This window comes from Panthera uncia (assembly GCF_023721935.1).
Source record: "Panthera uncia isolate 11264 chromosome A3 unlocalized genomic scaffold, Puncia_PCG_1.0 HiC_scaffold_11, whole genome shotgun sequence".
NCBI lineage: Eukaryota > Metazoa > Chordata > Mammalia > Carnivora > Felidae > Panthera > Panthera uncia.
Window position 1 is genome coordinate 59593575 of NW_026057578.1, and position 17240 is coordinate 59610814.

Consider the following 17240-nt stretch of genomic DNA (forward strand, 5'->3'; position numbering starts at 1 on the left):
TAGGGGCTCCTGGGTGGCCCAGTCAGTTAAGCTTCCAACTTTGGCCCGGGTCATGATCTTGTGGTTCGTGAGTTTGAGACCCCTGTTGGGCTCTGTGCTGACAGCTCAGAGCCTGGAGTCTGCTTCTGATTCTGTCTTTGTCTCTTTCTGCCCCTTCCCTGCTCATGCTCTCTCTCTCTCTCTCTCTCTCTCTGAAAAATGAAAATAAACATTAAAAAAATATTTTCATATTGCAGTTTTAAAAATATGCTTATTTCCCATAATGTGGATGTATTTTTTTTTTGAGAGAGAGAGAGTACAAGTGGAGGAGCAAGGCAGGGAGAGAGAGAGAGAGAGAGAGAGAGAGAGAAAATGAATTTTAAGCAGGCTCCACACTCAGTGTGGAGCCCAATACAGGGCACAATTTCATGACCCTGAGCCAAAATCAAGAGTTGCACACTCAACTGAATGAATCACCCAGGTGCCCCCCATGTGGCTGTATTCTCAATTTATACTTGCCCAGAGTCTTTTTCTCTCAGAGTTATTAGTAAGTGCTAGAGAGCTGTCAGTCCTCATTTTATGATATTATGATCTAGATAAACATTCCATTTAAGAATTGGAAAATGGGTATTGTGAGTGAAACAGTAGTGACTAAAGTTTTGTCTTTTTTTATTTTATTTTATTTTATTTTTTTTGAGACAGAGAGATACAGAGCATGAGCAGGGAAGGGGCAGAGAGAGAGGGAGACACAGAATGTGAAGCAGGCTCCAGGCTCTGAGCTGTCAGCACAGAGCCCGATGTGGGGCTTGAACTCACAAACTGTGAGATCATGACCTGCGCCAAAGTTGGATGCTTAACCGACTGAGCCACCCAGGCACCCCTAAAGTTTTGTCTTTAACAACAATAATATTTATCTTATAGAATAATTGAAACCGTGGCAAGAATAGAACTACAGACCAAACGTATATGTGTCGCAACTAGCTTTGGAGTTGAGACTTTTAAGTGGGAATACTTGTTTTCTAAACACATTAAAAATAATGACCATTTGACCACCTTACCTCATGGATTTTTTGTATAGACATTTGAAAGCTGTATTTATCTTTCCCAGGGTGTTTTGTATGTACTATTATCACCTATATTGTATAAAGTTCCTTATAATCTAAGTGTACTATCAAAAGATTTCCCTCATTTTGTCTTCCATATTGTTGTTTTTTCAAGTTAAAAAAATATGTGTGTATATGTATGTATATATGTGTGTGTGTGTGTGTGTGTGTATATATATATATATATATAATTTTGTCCTTGCAGCACTTAAATGCAGAAAGGTCTTACAAGTCCCAGATTTCTACCTTACACAAGTCTGTTGTAAAGATGGAAGAGGAACTTCAGAAGGTTCAGTTTGAAAAAGTGTCTGCCCTTGCAGATTTATCTTCCACAAGGGAACTTTGTATTAAACTTGACTCAAGCAAAGAACTTCTTAATCGACAGCTGGTTGCTAAAGATCAAGAAATAGAAATGGTATGTAATAAACTTTTAAGTGGTTCTTTTAATATTATTGCTACTATAAAATTACTATAATCTTAGAAAAACAAATTGTTTTTATAAAATATTACATCAAGCCATGTCTATCAAATTTAGATTTTATTTCTAAAGTCCAAGAGATAAGTTTCTAACACAGCTGTGTTCCAACAATTCATGAAGTAACAGAAACTTTTCCTTTGAGCATGCATTTACTTTTAACCAGAAGAATTATAAAACACATTGACATAGAAATCAGCAAAGAACTATGAGGTTGGGATTTACTCAACTAATTGTATTCTTTTAAGCTAAATTTATTTTAAGCTATAATTCAGTCGATTGTATCTGCTGACATTGTGTTTGCCACCATGAATAAAGGTTCAAAACATGAATGGATCTAGAGGATATTATGCTAAGTGAAATACACCAGACAGAGAAAGACAGATACCATATGATTTCACTTATATGTGGAATCTATAAAACAAAACAAATGAATAATCTGACCCATAAATACAGAGAACAAAATGATGGTTGCCAGAAGGGAGGAGTGGGGTGATAGGCAAAATGGGTGAAGGAAAGTAGGAGATACAGGCTTCCAGTTATGGATTAGTAAGTCATGTGGATAAAAGGTATAGCATAGGGAATACATTCAATGGTATTGTAATATTATTCATGATGATAGACGGTAACTGCACTTGTGGTGAGCATAGCCTAACATACAGAGTTATTGAACCACTATGTTGTACTCCTGAAACTAATATAACACATACTCAAAAGAAGAAGAAGAAGAGGAGGAGGAAGAAGAAGAGGAAGAGAAGGAAAAGGAAGAAAAAAGAATAGAAAAAGAGAGACAGGCCTTTTCTCCCAAGGACCTCCCAGTATTGATATGCAAATTATTTGTATGAATGTTATACTAGTAAAAAATATTCAGGGTTTTAGAAAGGGAATTCCTAATTGGCCTACGGGTGTCAGGGAGGAGTTCACAAGGATGTACTACTGAACTCAGAAGGAGTAAAGCACCCATTCAGAGGAAGCAGCAACATAGACAACAGTATGGAGTTATAAATGAATTCTTGGGGCACCTGGGTTGCTCAGTTGGTTAAGTGTCTGACTCTTGATTTCAGCTCAGGTCATCATCTTACGGCTTTGTGGTTTTGAGCCCCACATTGGGCTCTGTGCTGACAGTGTGAAGCCTGCTTGGGATTCTTTCTCCCTCTCCCTCTATCTCTGCACTTCCCCCACTTGCACTGTCTGTCTCTCTCAAAATAAATAAATTAAAAAAAAATAAATGAATTCTTGAGTGAATAGTAAATGATTTGCAGTGGCCATTGTGGCATTCACAGGTCAATGTGGCTGGAGATGTATCTGGAGAGATAGTTGGAGCCCTGATCCTAAGGGGATATGTATACAAGTTGTATAATGTAATTGAATTTACCCAAAGAATACAAAAATACTAATTCAAAAGGATACATGTATCCTGATGTTTATAGCAGCATTATCTACAATAACCAAGTTTTGGAAATAGCCCAAGTGTCTACCAACTGATGAATGGATAAAGAAGATGTGGTATATTTACACAATGGAATATTACTCAGTCATAAAGAAGAATGAAATTTTGCCATTTGCAGTGACATGGATGGAGCTAGAGAGTATTGTACTAAGTGAAATAAGTCAGTAAGTAAAAGACAAATATCGTATTATTTCACTTACATGTGGAATTTAAGAAACAGATAAGCAAATGGAAAAAAAGAGAGAAACCAAGAAACATACTCTTAACTATAGAGAACAAACTGATGGTTACCAGAGAAGAGGTGGATGGGGGGGGGGTGGTTAAATAGGTGATGGGGATTAAGGAGTCCACTTGTTCTGATGAACACCAAGTGTTGTACAGAAGTGTTGAATCGCTATATCATACACCTGAAACTAATATTACATTGTATGTTAACTAACTGGAATTTAAATAAAAACTTTTAAAAAGTTGACAAATTGTGGTCATCTTTACAGTTCCCATTTTTAAATTTTGCTAGTCTGTTTGAGAGGAGGATATGATGGATTTGAGAATCATGAGTCTGTTGGTTTCTCTAAGAATCCACTGTTGGGGCACCTGGGTGGCTCAGTCAGTTGAGCATTAGATTTCGGCTCAGGTCATGATCTCATAGTTTGTGGGTTTGAGCCCCATGTCAGGCTCTGTGCTGACCACTTGCTCAGAGCCTGGAGCCTGCTTCGGATTCTGTGTCTCCTTCTCTCTCTGCCCCTCCCCCGCTCACGCTTTGTCTCACTCTGTTTCTCAAAAATAAATAAATGTAAAAAAAAAATTTTAAAAAAGAATGCACTGTTAATATTTTATTAACGCTTTGTCTCACTGTTTCTCAAAAATAAATAAATGCAAAAAAATGTAAAAAAAGAATGCACTGTTAATATTTTATTAACTAAGTGGTATATGCAAGAATTTTCTTTCTTTTTTTTTTTTTTAACGTTTATTTATTTTTGAGACACAGAGAGACAAAGCATGAACGGGGGAGGGTCAGAGAGAGGGAGACACAGAATCTGAAACAGGCTCCAGGCTCTGAGCTGTCAGCACAGAGCCCGACGCGGGGCTCTAACTCACGGACTGCGAGATCATGACCTGGGCCGAAGTCGGCCGCTTAACCGACTGAGCCACCCAGGCGCCCCTGCAAGAATTTTCTAACTCTTCCTTTATTTTTTTATTTCACCAAGAACTTTAAAAACAATTTTTTAAACGTTTATTCATTTTTGAGAGACAGAGAGAGACAGAATGTGAGCGGAGTAGGGGCAAAGAGAGAGGGAGACACAGAATCCAAAGCAGGCTCCAGGCTCTCAGCTGTCAGCACAGAGCCTGACACGGGCTTAAACCCATGAACCGCGAGATCATGACCTGAGCTGAAGTCAAGATTTTTAACTGACTGAGCCACCCAGGCACCCCTCAGCAAGAACTTTTTAATGATGAAAGTAACTCATGAATAGATTCTCACTGTAAAAATTCAAATGATATGTCCTTAAGTTTTCTTTAAAAATATTTTTTACTTGCTGTTTTCAAATTGGGAAACTAACACATGTCGTTACAACTGAAACAATATTAAGATGAAATACCAGAAAATATTATCCCAAAGCTTCTTAAAATGGTAATATATCATGACTAAGTAGTATATAGTCCAATAATTTTCTTTAAGCTTTAAAATCATTACCCTTAGAGGTACAACAGTATATAAAGTTGAAAGTGGTTTATATTAATTTTTAAACATTTTAAGGATGGTTACTTCAAGTTTTGTAGCTTCTTTACTCTTCTCATAGTTTTTTCTATTTTTTCTTTTCTTTTGTTAAAATACACATAACCTTTTCTGTCTTAACCATTTTTAAGTGTACAGTTCAGTGGTATTAAATACATTCGTATTGTTGTGCAGCCTTCACCACTGTCCATGCCCATATCTTTTCATCTTGTAAATCTGAAACTCTATACCTATTAAATAATAACCTCTTATTCTCCCCTTTCCCAAGCCCCTGGCAACCATCATTATACTTTCTCTCTTTATGATATTTACTACTCAAAGGGCCTCATATAAGTGGATTCATATAGTATTTGTCTTTTTGTGACTGGCTTATTTCACTTAGCATAATGTCCTCAAGGTGCATCAATGTCGTAGCATATTACAGGATTTATTTCCATTTTAAGGCTGAATAATATTCCATTGTATGAATATACTACATTTTGCTTATCCATTCATCATCCAGTAGACTCTTGCGTGGCTTCCATGTTTTAGTTATTGTGAATAATGCTGCTTTGCCCATGAGTGTACAAATATCTCTTCAAGGCCTTTCTTTTAGTTCTTTTGTATTTATATCGAAAACTGGATTTCTGGATCTTACGGCAATTCTATTTTTAATTTTTTTGAGGAAATTTTGTTCTTTTTTCTACAGTGACTGTACCATTTTACATTCCCACCAACAGTGCACTTGGGTTCCAGTTTCTCTACATCCTTGCCAACACTGATTATGTTTTAGTTTTGTTTTTTCAGTTTATGATAATAGCTATCTTAACGGATGCAAAGTGGCCAGGCTAAGTCTAACAGTATTTTTTAAATGTTTATTTATTTATTTGAGAGAAAAAGAGAGGGTGCACACTAGCAGGGGAGGGGCAGAGAGAGAGGGAGAGAAAATCCCAAGCAGGCTCCATGCTGACAGCACAGGGCTCAAACTTGCGATCATGACCTGAGCCGAGATCAAGAGTCCAACGCTTAACCCACTGAGCCACCCAGGTGCCCCCTAACTTCATTTTAAAATACTCCTGACATGTAACCAAAATCTATAAGGAACTTATCAAACTCAACACTTAAAAAACAAGCAACCCTGTTAAGAAATGTGCAGAAGATATGAACAGACACTTTTCAAAGAAGACATCCAGATGGCTAACAGATGCACAAAAAGATGCTCAACATCACTCATCATCAGGGAAGTACAAATCAAAATTATGTTGAGATACCACCTCACTACTTTCAAAATGACTAAAATTAACAACACAAGAAACAACAGGTGTTAGTGAGGATGTGGAAAAAGGGGAATCGTCTTGTACCATTGGTGGGAATGCAAACTGGTGCAGCCACTCTGGAGAACATTATGGATTTCCTCAAAAAACTAAAAATGGAGCCACCCTATGATCCAGCAATTGCCTTGTTAGGTATTTACCCAAAGGAAAAACAATACAGATTAGAAGGGGTACATGCACCACAATATTTATAGCAGCATCACAACAATAGCCAAACTATGGAGAGAGCCCAAATGTCCATCAACGGATGAATGGATAAAGAAGATGTGGCATATATATACACAATGGAATACTACTTAGCCATCAAAAGGAATGAAATCTTACCATTTGGAACGACATGGATGAAGCCAGAATGTATTATGCTAGGGGGAAATAAGTCAATCAGAGAAAGACAAATACTATATAATATCACTTGTGTGGAATTATGAAATGAAACAGATGCATGTATGGGAAGGGTGGAGGGGGAGAGAGAGGGAAACAAACCACAGAGAACAAAATAAGAGAACAAATTGAGGATTCATGGAGGGAGGCAGGTAGAAGATGGGTTAAATAGGTGATGGGTATTAAGGAGGGCACTTGTGATGAGCACTGGGTGTTGAATGTAAGTGACGCATCACTGAATTCTACTCCTGAAACCACTATTGCACACTATGTTAACTAACTAAAATTAAATTTTTTTTTCCCTTGTGGTGCCTGGGTGGCTCAGTCGGTTAAGCATCCGACTTCAGCTCAGGTCATGATCTTGCAGTTTGAGAGTTTGAGCCCCGCGTTGGGCTCTGTGCTGACATCTCAGAGCCTGGAGCCTGATTCTGATTCTGTGTCTCCCTCTCTCTTTTCTCCTCCCCACTCATGCTCTGTCTCTCTCTCAAAAATAAATGAACATTAAAAAATATTTAAGAATTTTTTGCCTTGAAATTTAGTTATTTACGTATATGTGTTTATACATTACATAATAAACTGTAATTTCAAGTGTTAGAGCCATCTTATTTATCTTTGTATTTCTTTAGCTGTACTATGCATATAGGGGACACTCAAATAATTTTGTCTAAACTAAAATTTGATTTTGAGGTATTATAGATTCACATGCAATTGTAAGAAATAACACAAAGTATCCTTTACCTGGTCTCCCCAATGGTAACCTCTTGAAAAACTATTGTATAATATCACAACCAGGATGTTGACATTGAATCAGGCAGGGTATAGAACATTTCCATCACAGGATCCATCATGTTGCCCTTTTGTAACCCTGTCTACTTCCCTCCTATCCCCAGCCCCTCCTTAACTCAAGGCAACCACTAATCTAGTCTCCATTTCTATAATTTTGTCACTTCAAGAATGTTATATAAATAGAATCATATGGTATGTAACCTTTTGGGATTGGATTTTTTCACTCAGCATGATTCTCAGCATGATTATTATGAATTGTATTCATAATGTATGAATTGTATTCGTAATGATTATTATGAATGAGTATTGAATTTTTGTCATTTGCTTTTTCTGCATCAATTAATATATTTGTGTGATTTTTTTTTCTTTAGCCTGTTATGATTGGTTATGTTAATTGATTTTTGAACTCTGAACCAGGCTTGCATTCCTATAATCACTCAGATAATTTTAAATGAGAAAGGAGAGGTTAAAGGAAAAAGATCTATATCTCCTTCTTCATTCTCCAATGGAAATTATTTAAAGCACTAGAATTAGGAATTTTAGAATCTTTTATAGTCTTAGTTTTCTTTGCTTTATGTTTTTAAAAAAAATTTTTAGTGTTTATTTTTTGAGAGAGAGAGAGAGAGACAGTGTGTGAATTGGGGAGGGGAAGAGAGAGAGGGAGACACAGAATCTGAAGCAAGCTCCAGGCTCTGAGCTGTCAGCACAGAGCCCGACATGGGGCTCGAACTCATGGACTGTGAGATCATGACCTGAGCCAAAGTCAGCCCCTGTGGCCAGGTGCCCCGGTTTTCTTTGTTTTAAAAAATATATATTGGGGCGCCTGGGTGGCGCAGTCGGTTAAGCATCCGACTTCAGCCAGGTCACGATCTCGCGGTCCGTGAGTTCGAGCCCCGCGTCAGGCTCTGGGCTGATGGCTGGGAGCCTGGAGGCTGTTTCCGATTCTGTGTCTCCCTCTCTCTCTGCCCCTCCCCCGTTCATGCTCTGTCTCTCTCTGTCCCAAAAATAAAAATAAAAAACGTTGAAAAAAAAAATATATATATATATTTATTGAGTGTTAGTTCATAACCCTCCTGGGAGCTTCCCAGGTGTAATTTGAAATTAGTCCCTGTACTCAGAGGGCAGGAAGAGGCCAAAAATCGAGGCAGACCACTCCAGGTTGGGAGGTGGCAGTTTTATTTGCAAAAGGAACTTATGTATGAAGTTTGTCTTGGGCAGCAGCAAGATGAATGGATCCTTGCATTCACCCACCAATACATAAAACCTTATAAAGTGGCCCAAAGTCGGCTCAGTCATGTATACTCTGTAGGTGTTTTCAATATCATATATTACTATCTCAAGGCTATGTCCTTGGAGCAGCCTCTGGGAGTGGGGGAGGCAAGTGGAACCCACATTTCAAGGACAGGGGAGGGAGTAAAGAGCTTTTGAGTGTCTAGGTCTAGTTAATAGGTGAATTGGTGGTCGCATCTTTTTGAAGATGTTCCACAAAACTAAGATATATATACCATACCAATTCACCTAGGTCGTAGTTTTCTATTTTCCAAATAAATATAGTATATCTTTCTCTTATGTAACTCTTCTCAAGAGGAGTGTTAAGAACAGGAATTCCAAATACCCTTCCTTTAATGTTCTTTAATTAATAGTTGTGTTATGGATGATTTCCTTCAGAATAATATGAGAAGTCTTTGGAGAATCTCATTTAATTTTTAATGAAACAAAAGATTTTTAAAAGTGTTATCATCATCTTAGGTTACAGTGGATTTCAGAACCATTCTCCTATAATAAATGTTTTGTTTTATTTCCTTTTAGCCCTTTTCTTTTCCTAGCCAGATTTTTATGTTGTTTTACATATTTGCAATAGTAGCATATTACAATTGACTATTCTACTTTTCACTACTTCCCTATTGCTGGGCAATAAAAAATTTCAGATTTTTAATTTGTATATAAAACAACCTTGTAATTATTTTGTTGCATAAAACTTTTATCACATTTTGCATTTTATTTTTAAGATGTATTCCTAGAAGTGGGAATTTGGGCATATATAGCCAGAGAGCTTTCAAAAAGTGATGATACACAGTTAAGAAGAAACTAGTGGTTCTCTGCTGGGCAGAAGTTTCTGAATATTATGAAGCAGAAGTGCTTTCTCTTTGGTCTCCACCACAGAAGTGAGATGATGAAGGGAATGTCAGTCATCATTTGAAAAGCATGGCAAGAGGATGCACTTGTGCTGCTGCTGTGACTCTAAGGCCTACCACTTTTAGAAGTTGATGTGGCAAAGGTGCCTATCCTGCCAAGTAGAAGAGAAAGTATAGCTGTGGTGTAAAGGCTAAAAGTTGAAGTGCCACTGGGACCAGTCCAGTGAGTCATGTAAAAGTTGTATACCACAGATTCAGGCATGGATTCCATGAACGAGCAACACCTGAATCCAGGAGGGCAGCTGTTGCATTATCCAGTTCATCCTAAGGATTTCAGCAGTTAGTCATGAAATGAAAGTTTTTTGAAGGAACTAGTAACTTCATGAAAACAAGAAGCAAAACAATTGGCTACTTAGAAGTTTAATAAAGAACCATGGAAAGTGATAGCTAAAAGGACCTCTCCTGGAGTCAGAGCAAGCCTTAAAGACTTACCCAAAACTGCCCTGGAAGGGATCCAAATTTAATTGCATCAGACTGTAAAGCAATTTATACCCCTAGGCCATTGTCAAAATCAGTAGAGTAGTCAGCCAGCAATTAATAGAGGCTAACATTTAGATGATACCAGTAGAGACAGGCCAGCTAGAAACTTAATACGAGATCAGGGACAGAGAAAGGTAGGCTGGCTAAATCCACTGTCATCCCAAGAGAATGGTTTAGAGAGACTATGAACATGCTGATGGTAAATGAATCAGAGTGATTGTGCACATACCTTGAGAAGCAACATCAGAAGCTGTACACTGCAAGGAAAATATACTTCATGGAAACTGTCCAGAGGAGGGAGGGTGGGAGGGCAGGAGGAAGTACAGACCACAATAAGCCCTGAGGTGGGGAGGAGTATTCCTGAGTATTCAGAGTATTCAGGAGTATTCTGAGTTGTTATAATATGGTATCTTAAATGTCCAATTTTCAACAACAATTTGACTTTCAAAGAAACAGGAAAGTGTGACTCATCCACAGGTAAAAGAAACTGCCTTTGAGAACAGTTTATAATTTCTATATCCTTATTATTATTCTCTATTGATGAGACATTGTCATCATACATTCCTTTACTTCTTTAAACATGGTTTCCTTTAGTTCTTTGAGCTAAAATATTTACTTATATATTAAAATATTTATAGTTATTTGAACTAAAATATTTAGAATAGCTGCTTTGAATCCTTTATCTGTTAAATTTGACTATTATATACTTGCTCTCTTTTATTCTATCAACTTATTTTAAAGATATATTAATTAAAAAGTAATTACAACAATATATTATGGGACTTATTTCATATAGATGTAACATGTAAAATTCTAATAGCACTAAAGAGGGGAGGAGGAAATAGAGCTATATAGTAATAATATTTCTGTATTTATCTGGAAGTAAACGGTTCAACAATAATAGTTGGAAACGTCAATACAACACTCTCAGTAAGGAAGAGAGCAACTAGACAGAACATCAACAAGGAAATAGAAGACTCCAACAAAACTAAAATCAAACTAGAGTTAACATATCCATGTTAACAACAGTAGAATACACGGTTTTCTCAACTACATGAATGATCCTCTAGGATAGTCCAAATGTTAGGCCATAAAACAAGCCTCAATAAATTTAAAAGGATTCAAATCATATTCTCCCACCAGAATGCAATTATTAGGAATCAATAAAAGAAGGAAATTTGGGAAATTCATAAGTAAATGGAAATTGAACAACGCACTCCCCAATATCAGTAACTCAAAGAAGAAATCACAAAGAATAAAGAAAATGAGATTAATGAAAATGAAAACACAATGTGCCCAAATTTATAAGATGCCAATTCAAGCAATACTTACAGGGAAATTATAGCTTTATAATTTATGTCTATATGTTTTTAAAAAAGAAGAAAGATCTCAAATCACTAATCTAAGCTGGAAAAAGAGAAGCAAACTAAATCTAAAGGAAGTGGAATGAAAGAAATTATAAAGATTAGAGCATGAATTAATAGAAAACAAGATGGGAAACAGTAGAAAACATCAAAAAAACACAAAAGGTTCTTTCACAATATCAACAAAATTGATAAAACTTTAGTTAGAATGAGTAAGTGTGTGTGTGTGTGAGAGAGAGAAGTCAAATTACTAAAACTAGGGATGAAAGGGGGACATCACTACCAATCATACAGAAAATAAAAGGATTATAAGGGAATATTATGAGCAACTAAATGCCAAAAATTACATAATTTAGGCGAAATCAATGTAAATTCCCAGAAAGACAGAAAGTACTGAAACTGACTTAAGAAAAAAATAGAAAATCTAAATATATCTATAACAAGTAATTAAATTGAGTTAGTAATTTCAAAACATCCATAAAGAAACGTTTAGACCCAGGTAGCTTTAGTTGTAAATTCTTCCAATGTTTAAAGATGAATTTTGTTTTTGGTGAAAATCCCTGACTTAATATCATACTTAATGTTGAAAGACTGAATGCTTTCCCCTTTTCTTGTCAGTAGCAAGATAAGAATGCTGTCTGCACCTCTTCTAATTCACCACTGCACTAGAGGTGCTAACCTGGGCAATTAGGCAAGAAAAAGAAATAAATGGCATCAGAGTGGTAAAGAAGTAGAACTATCTTTATTCATAGATGACATGATCTTGGATATGAAAAATCCTAAGGAGTCTGCTAAAAACCTAAAATTAATAAATGAGTTAATCAAGGTTGCAGGATATAAGATCAGTGTACAATAATCAATTACATTTCTATATATTAGCAATGAACAATTCAAAAATGAAATGAAAACAATTCCATCAGATGGGATTGCATCAAGAGGAGATAAAATACTTAGGAATAAATCTAACAAAAGTAGTGTCAAACTTATACTTTACAAAACTAGAAAACATTGCTAAAAAAATTTAAAGAGGACCTAAATAAATGGAAAGACATCCCATATTCATGGATTAGAAGACTAAACACTTTTAAAAAGGTAATACTACCCTAAAGTGACCTACAGATTTAATACAATGCCTATCAGCATCCCAGCTTGTTTCTTTGTAGAAGTTGACAAGGTGATACAAAATTAATATGGAAGTTCAAGTAAAACAATCTTGAAAAATAACAAAATTAGAGAACTAACACTTCCCATTTTCAAAACTGACTACAAAACTACAGTAATCAAGATAGTGCAATACTAGCATAAGAAAAGACATATAAGTCAGTGGAACAGAATTGAGAATCCAGAAACAAACTCTTACATTTGTGGCCAAATGATTTTCAAAAAATTGATGCCAGTACAATTTAATGGGGAAAGAATAGTCTTTTCAATGAATGGTACTGGGACAACTGAACATCTGCATGGAAAAGAATGAACTTGGATTCCTATCACATACCATAAGATGGATTACAGTCCTGTAGGTAAGAGCTAAAATTATAAAACTTAATTAGGAAGTAGAAGTAAACCTTTGTGACTTTTGGTTAAGTAATCCACATCAAAAGCACAAGCAACACACACAAAAAAATAAAATAATTTTATCAAAATAAAAACTTTTGTGCTGCAAATAATATCATCAATAAATTAAAAATATAATGCACAGACTGGTTAAAAAATTATAAAGCATATATATAAGAGAATCGTATCTAGAAAATGTAAAGAACTCTTACAACTTAATAACTAAAAAAATTGTCAAAAGATCTCAATAGACATTTCTCTATAGAAGATACATAAATAGCCAATAAGTACATGAAAAAGTGCACAATATCATTAACAGAGAAATGCAAATCAAAACTATACCATTTCACAACCACTAGAATGGCTATAAAATAATTTTAAAAACAATAACAGGTATTGGCAAAGATGTAAAGAATTTGGAGCATTCAAAATTCAGACATTGCTATTGGAAATATAAGTTCACTTTGGAAAATATTTTGGCAGTTCTTCAAAATGTACTGAAACTGACTTAAGAAACTGACTTAAGAAACTGACTTAAAAATAGGATTACCGTAAAGTCCAGAAACTTTACTCCTGTGTATCAAAGAGGAATGAAAATAGAGGTCCACTCTAAAACTAAGAACAAATGTTCTTAGCAGCATTATTTATACTAGCCAGAAGGTGTAAATAACTTATATGTTCCTACACCTATGCAACCAAATGTTATTTGGCAATAAAAGCAATGAAATATGGATACGTGCTATAACATGGATGATCCTTGAAAACATTATGCTAGGTAAAGGAAACAAGTCACAAATGACCACATACAAATTATGTTATTCCATTTATTTGAAATGTCTGAAAGAAGACAGATTATAGAGCCAGATAATAGATTGGGGAATGCCTAGGGATGGTGCTGCAGCAGGTGGGGTGGGTGCAGAGTGACTGTTAATCGATACTGAGCTTCATTTTGGGATGATGAAAAAGTTGTAACACTAGAGTATGAGATTGTGGCATGTTTGCACAACTCTGTTAATATATTAAAAACAATTATTTTTTCCATCGGATATAATTTCCTACTTTGTCAAAAATTAGTTGACCATATAGTTGTGGGTCCATTTCTGGGTTTTCTATTTTGTTCCATTGATCTGTCTGTTTTTGTGCCAGTACTGTACCATCCTGATGACTACAGCTTTGTAATATAGCTTGTAATACAGATTGTAATATAGCAATCCCGAGTTGTGATGCCACCAGCTTTGCTTTACTTTTTCAAGATTGCTTTGGCAATCGAGGTCCTTTGTGGTTCCATACACATTTTAGGTTTGTTCTAGCTCTGTGAAAAATTCTGGTATTATTTTGATAGGGATTATGTAGATTTTGGGCAGTAGTATAGACATTTGGATAATATTTCTCTTATGATCCACAAGCATGGAATATTTTTACATTTCTTTGTGTCTTCTTCAGTTTCTTTCATGAGTGTTCTATAGTTTTCAGCATACTCGTCTTTTACCTCTTTGGTTAAGTTTATTCCTAAGTATCTTATGGGTTTTGGTGCAGTTGTAAATGGGATCAATTCCTTGATTTCTCTCTCTGCTGCTTCGTTATTGGTGTATAGAAATGCAACTGATATCTGTACATTGATTTTGTATCCTGTGACTTACTGAATTCATGGATCAGTTCTAGCAGTTTTGTTGGAGTCTTTTGGATTTTCTATATAGAGCATCCTGTCATCTGTGCATAGTGAAAGTTTGACTTCTTCCTTTCCAATTTGGATGTCTTTTATTTCTTTTTGTTGTCTGATTGCCAATGCTAGAACTTCAAGTACTGTGTTAAATAACAATAGTGAGAGTGGACATCTCTGTCTTGTTCCTGACCACATAGGAAAAGCTCTCAGTTTTTCCCTATTGAGGATGGTATTATCCGTGGGTCTTTTGTATATGGCCTTTATGATGTTGAGGTATGTTCCCTCTCTGTACTTTGTTGAGGCTTTTTATCAAGAACAGATGCTGCACTTTGTCCAATACTTTTTTTCTGCATCGATATTACTCAGCCATAAAAAAGAATGAAATCTTGCCATTTGCAATGATGTGGATGGAGCTAGAGTGTATTATGCTAACCAAAATAAATCAGAGAAAGACACCATAGAATTTCACTCATATGTGGAACTTAAGAAACAAAACAGATGAGCATAGGGGAAAGAAAAAAGAGAGAGAGAGAGAAACAAACCATAAGGGACTCTTAACTATAGAAAACAAACTGAGGGTTGCTGGAGGGGAGGTGGGTGGGCGATGGGCTAAATGGGTGATGGGTTTTAAGGAGGGCGCTTGTTTGTAATGAGCATTGGGTGTTTAACTTAAGTGATGAATCACTAAATTCTACTCCTGAAACCAATATTACACTATATGTTAACTAACTATAATTTAAATAAAAACTTGAAAAAAATCCAATTGAATTGTACCTTTTATTTACTTATTTGAATTGTACCTTTTAAATGGGTGAGTTGTATGGTACGTAAATTATATTCCAATAAAGCTGCTGCTGCTGCAAAAAAAGTCATGCTTCATTTTGTATTCTTGCTAGCAAAGTGTATGTACTTGCCATTGCCCATTAAAAATTTTTTTTTTCTTTTTAGAGAAAGAGAGAGTGCATGCGTGAGTGGGGGAGAGGGCCAGAGGGGAGAACAAGATGGGGGGGGGGCGGAGAGAATCTCAAGCAGGCTCCATGCTCACTGCAGAGCCCGACGCAGGGTTCAATCACATGACCCTGGGATAATGACCCAGGCTGAAATCAAAAGTCAGACGCTCAACCAACTGAGCCACCCAGGTGCCATGCCATTGCCCATTTTAATGTTAACCAATACATACTAAGAAATTTGCCAATTTGATAAACTAGAACAGTGGTTCAGCTGAGAGATAGTTTGCTCCCCTGTGGCCATTCAGCAATATCTGGAGACATTTTTGATTGTCACAACTGGGGTGGGGGAATGCTACCAGCCTCTAATAAGTAGAGGCCAAGGATGCTGCTAAATATCCTACAGTGCATAAGGCATCTCCCTACACGGAATAATTATCCAACCCAAAATGTCAGTAGTGTCAAGATTAAGAAACCCTGTACTAGAAATAGCATCTTATTTCAATTTATACTCACTTGAATATTAGTAAGGGTAGTTTTTTTCCCCCACATGTTTACTAATGAGCTTTATTTTATAAATCATCTGTTCATATCATTAGTTCATATTTCTCATCAATTTGTATGAGTTCCTTTTAGTAGTAAGATATTAGCCATTTTATTTATTGAGTTTCTTCTTAAAATTTTTTAAAAACTTGAGTATAGTTGAGACACAGTGTTACATTAGTTTCAGGTGTACAACATAATGATTCAATAAGGGTATACTGATGCTGTGCTCACCTCTAGTATAGCTACCATTTGTCACGATACAAACAGTATATTTTTCCAGTTTCCTTATAAATTTCGGTTAGGTTTATAATCAGTATGTTTATTTTTTATATGGCTATACATCATTTTTAATTATATCTAGTCTAGACAGTTCTTCCCTACCTGCTCACCCCTCCCCCAATAATTTCATTTTTATTAAATTCTTTTTTCTTAGAGTTTTATTTTTGCATATTTAACTTTTTAAATACATGTATAATTTATTGTAATGTGTATTATGAGATAAGGAATACTTTTTTTCTAAATATCAATGTCTGATCTTCTTTTGAAGAAACATTTGGCTTACAGAGTATTTTTGAGGCTCAAGATAACCTTCATAAAATGAAGCTTTCCACAGGTTTATACAAGAGAGAGAATGTGCAGTTATTCCTTATCTTCCTTAACTATGAAATGCAATAACATTCTATAAGGTAGTTAGGTGTTTGTAACTCACCTAACTCAGGACAAAGCAGTAGTCGTGTATATCACCACGTCAATCTTGCAGAATTATATAAAGAAATATCAACACTGGAAATGGAAATTATTTGCAGTTTGGGATTATTAATACGTCTTTACTTAAATTAATTTTGATCCTATCAAAAAATTGGAGTTGGAGAAAGTGATCCTGTGTGTATATTTGGTAAGAAGGAGGATATTTCTAATTAAGAAATTAAAAGGGGTTTTGAACTTATAATACAGAAATTTTATGAGTCTCTGATAATCAGTTCAATAAATGAATGGGAATAAGTATAGATATCTTCCTATTATTGTACAGATGGAGAATGAGTTAGATTCTGCTCGCTCTGAAATAGAACTCCTCAGGAGTCAGATGACAAATGAGAGAATCTCTATGCAGAATCTAGAAGCTTTGCTGGTGGCCAATCGAGACAAAGAATATCAGTCTCAGATAGCGCTTCAAGAAAAAGAATCTGAAATTCAGCTTCTCAAAGAACACCTTTGTTTGGCAGAAAGTAAAATGTGAGTTGGTTAGCAACATAATAGCATAAAGTC

The 17240-nt window shown here is 35.7% G+C and overlaps 1 protein-coding gene across 7 annotated transcripts in view; it reads left to right on the forward strand.

Moving 5' to 3' along the window:
• Nucleotides 1–17240, forward strand: part of TSGA10 (testis specific 10) — a 159670-nt gene that overhangs the window by 132208 nt on the left and 10222 nt on the right. For all 7 annotated transcript variants that reach the window (XM_049651370.1, XM_049651369.1, XM_049651368.1 and 4 more), the window contains 2 exons: nt 1288–1497; nt 17005–17207. In XM_049651370.1, the coding sequence (XP_049507327.1) occupies nt 1288–1497; nt 17005–17207 (413 nt within the window). The remainder of the gene's footprint in view (nt 1–1287; nt 1498–17004; nt 17208–17240) is intronic.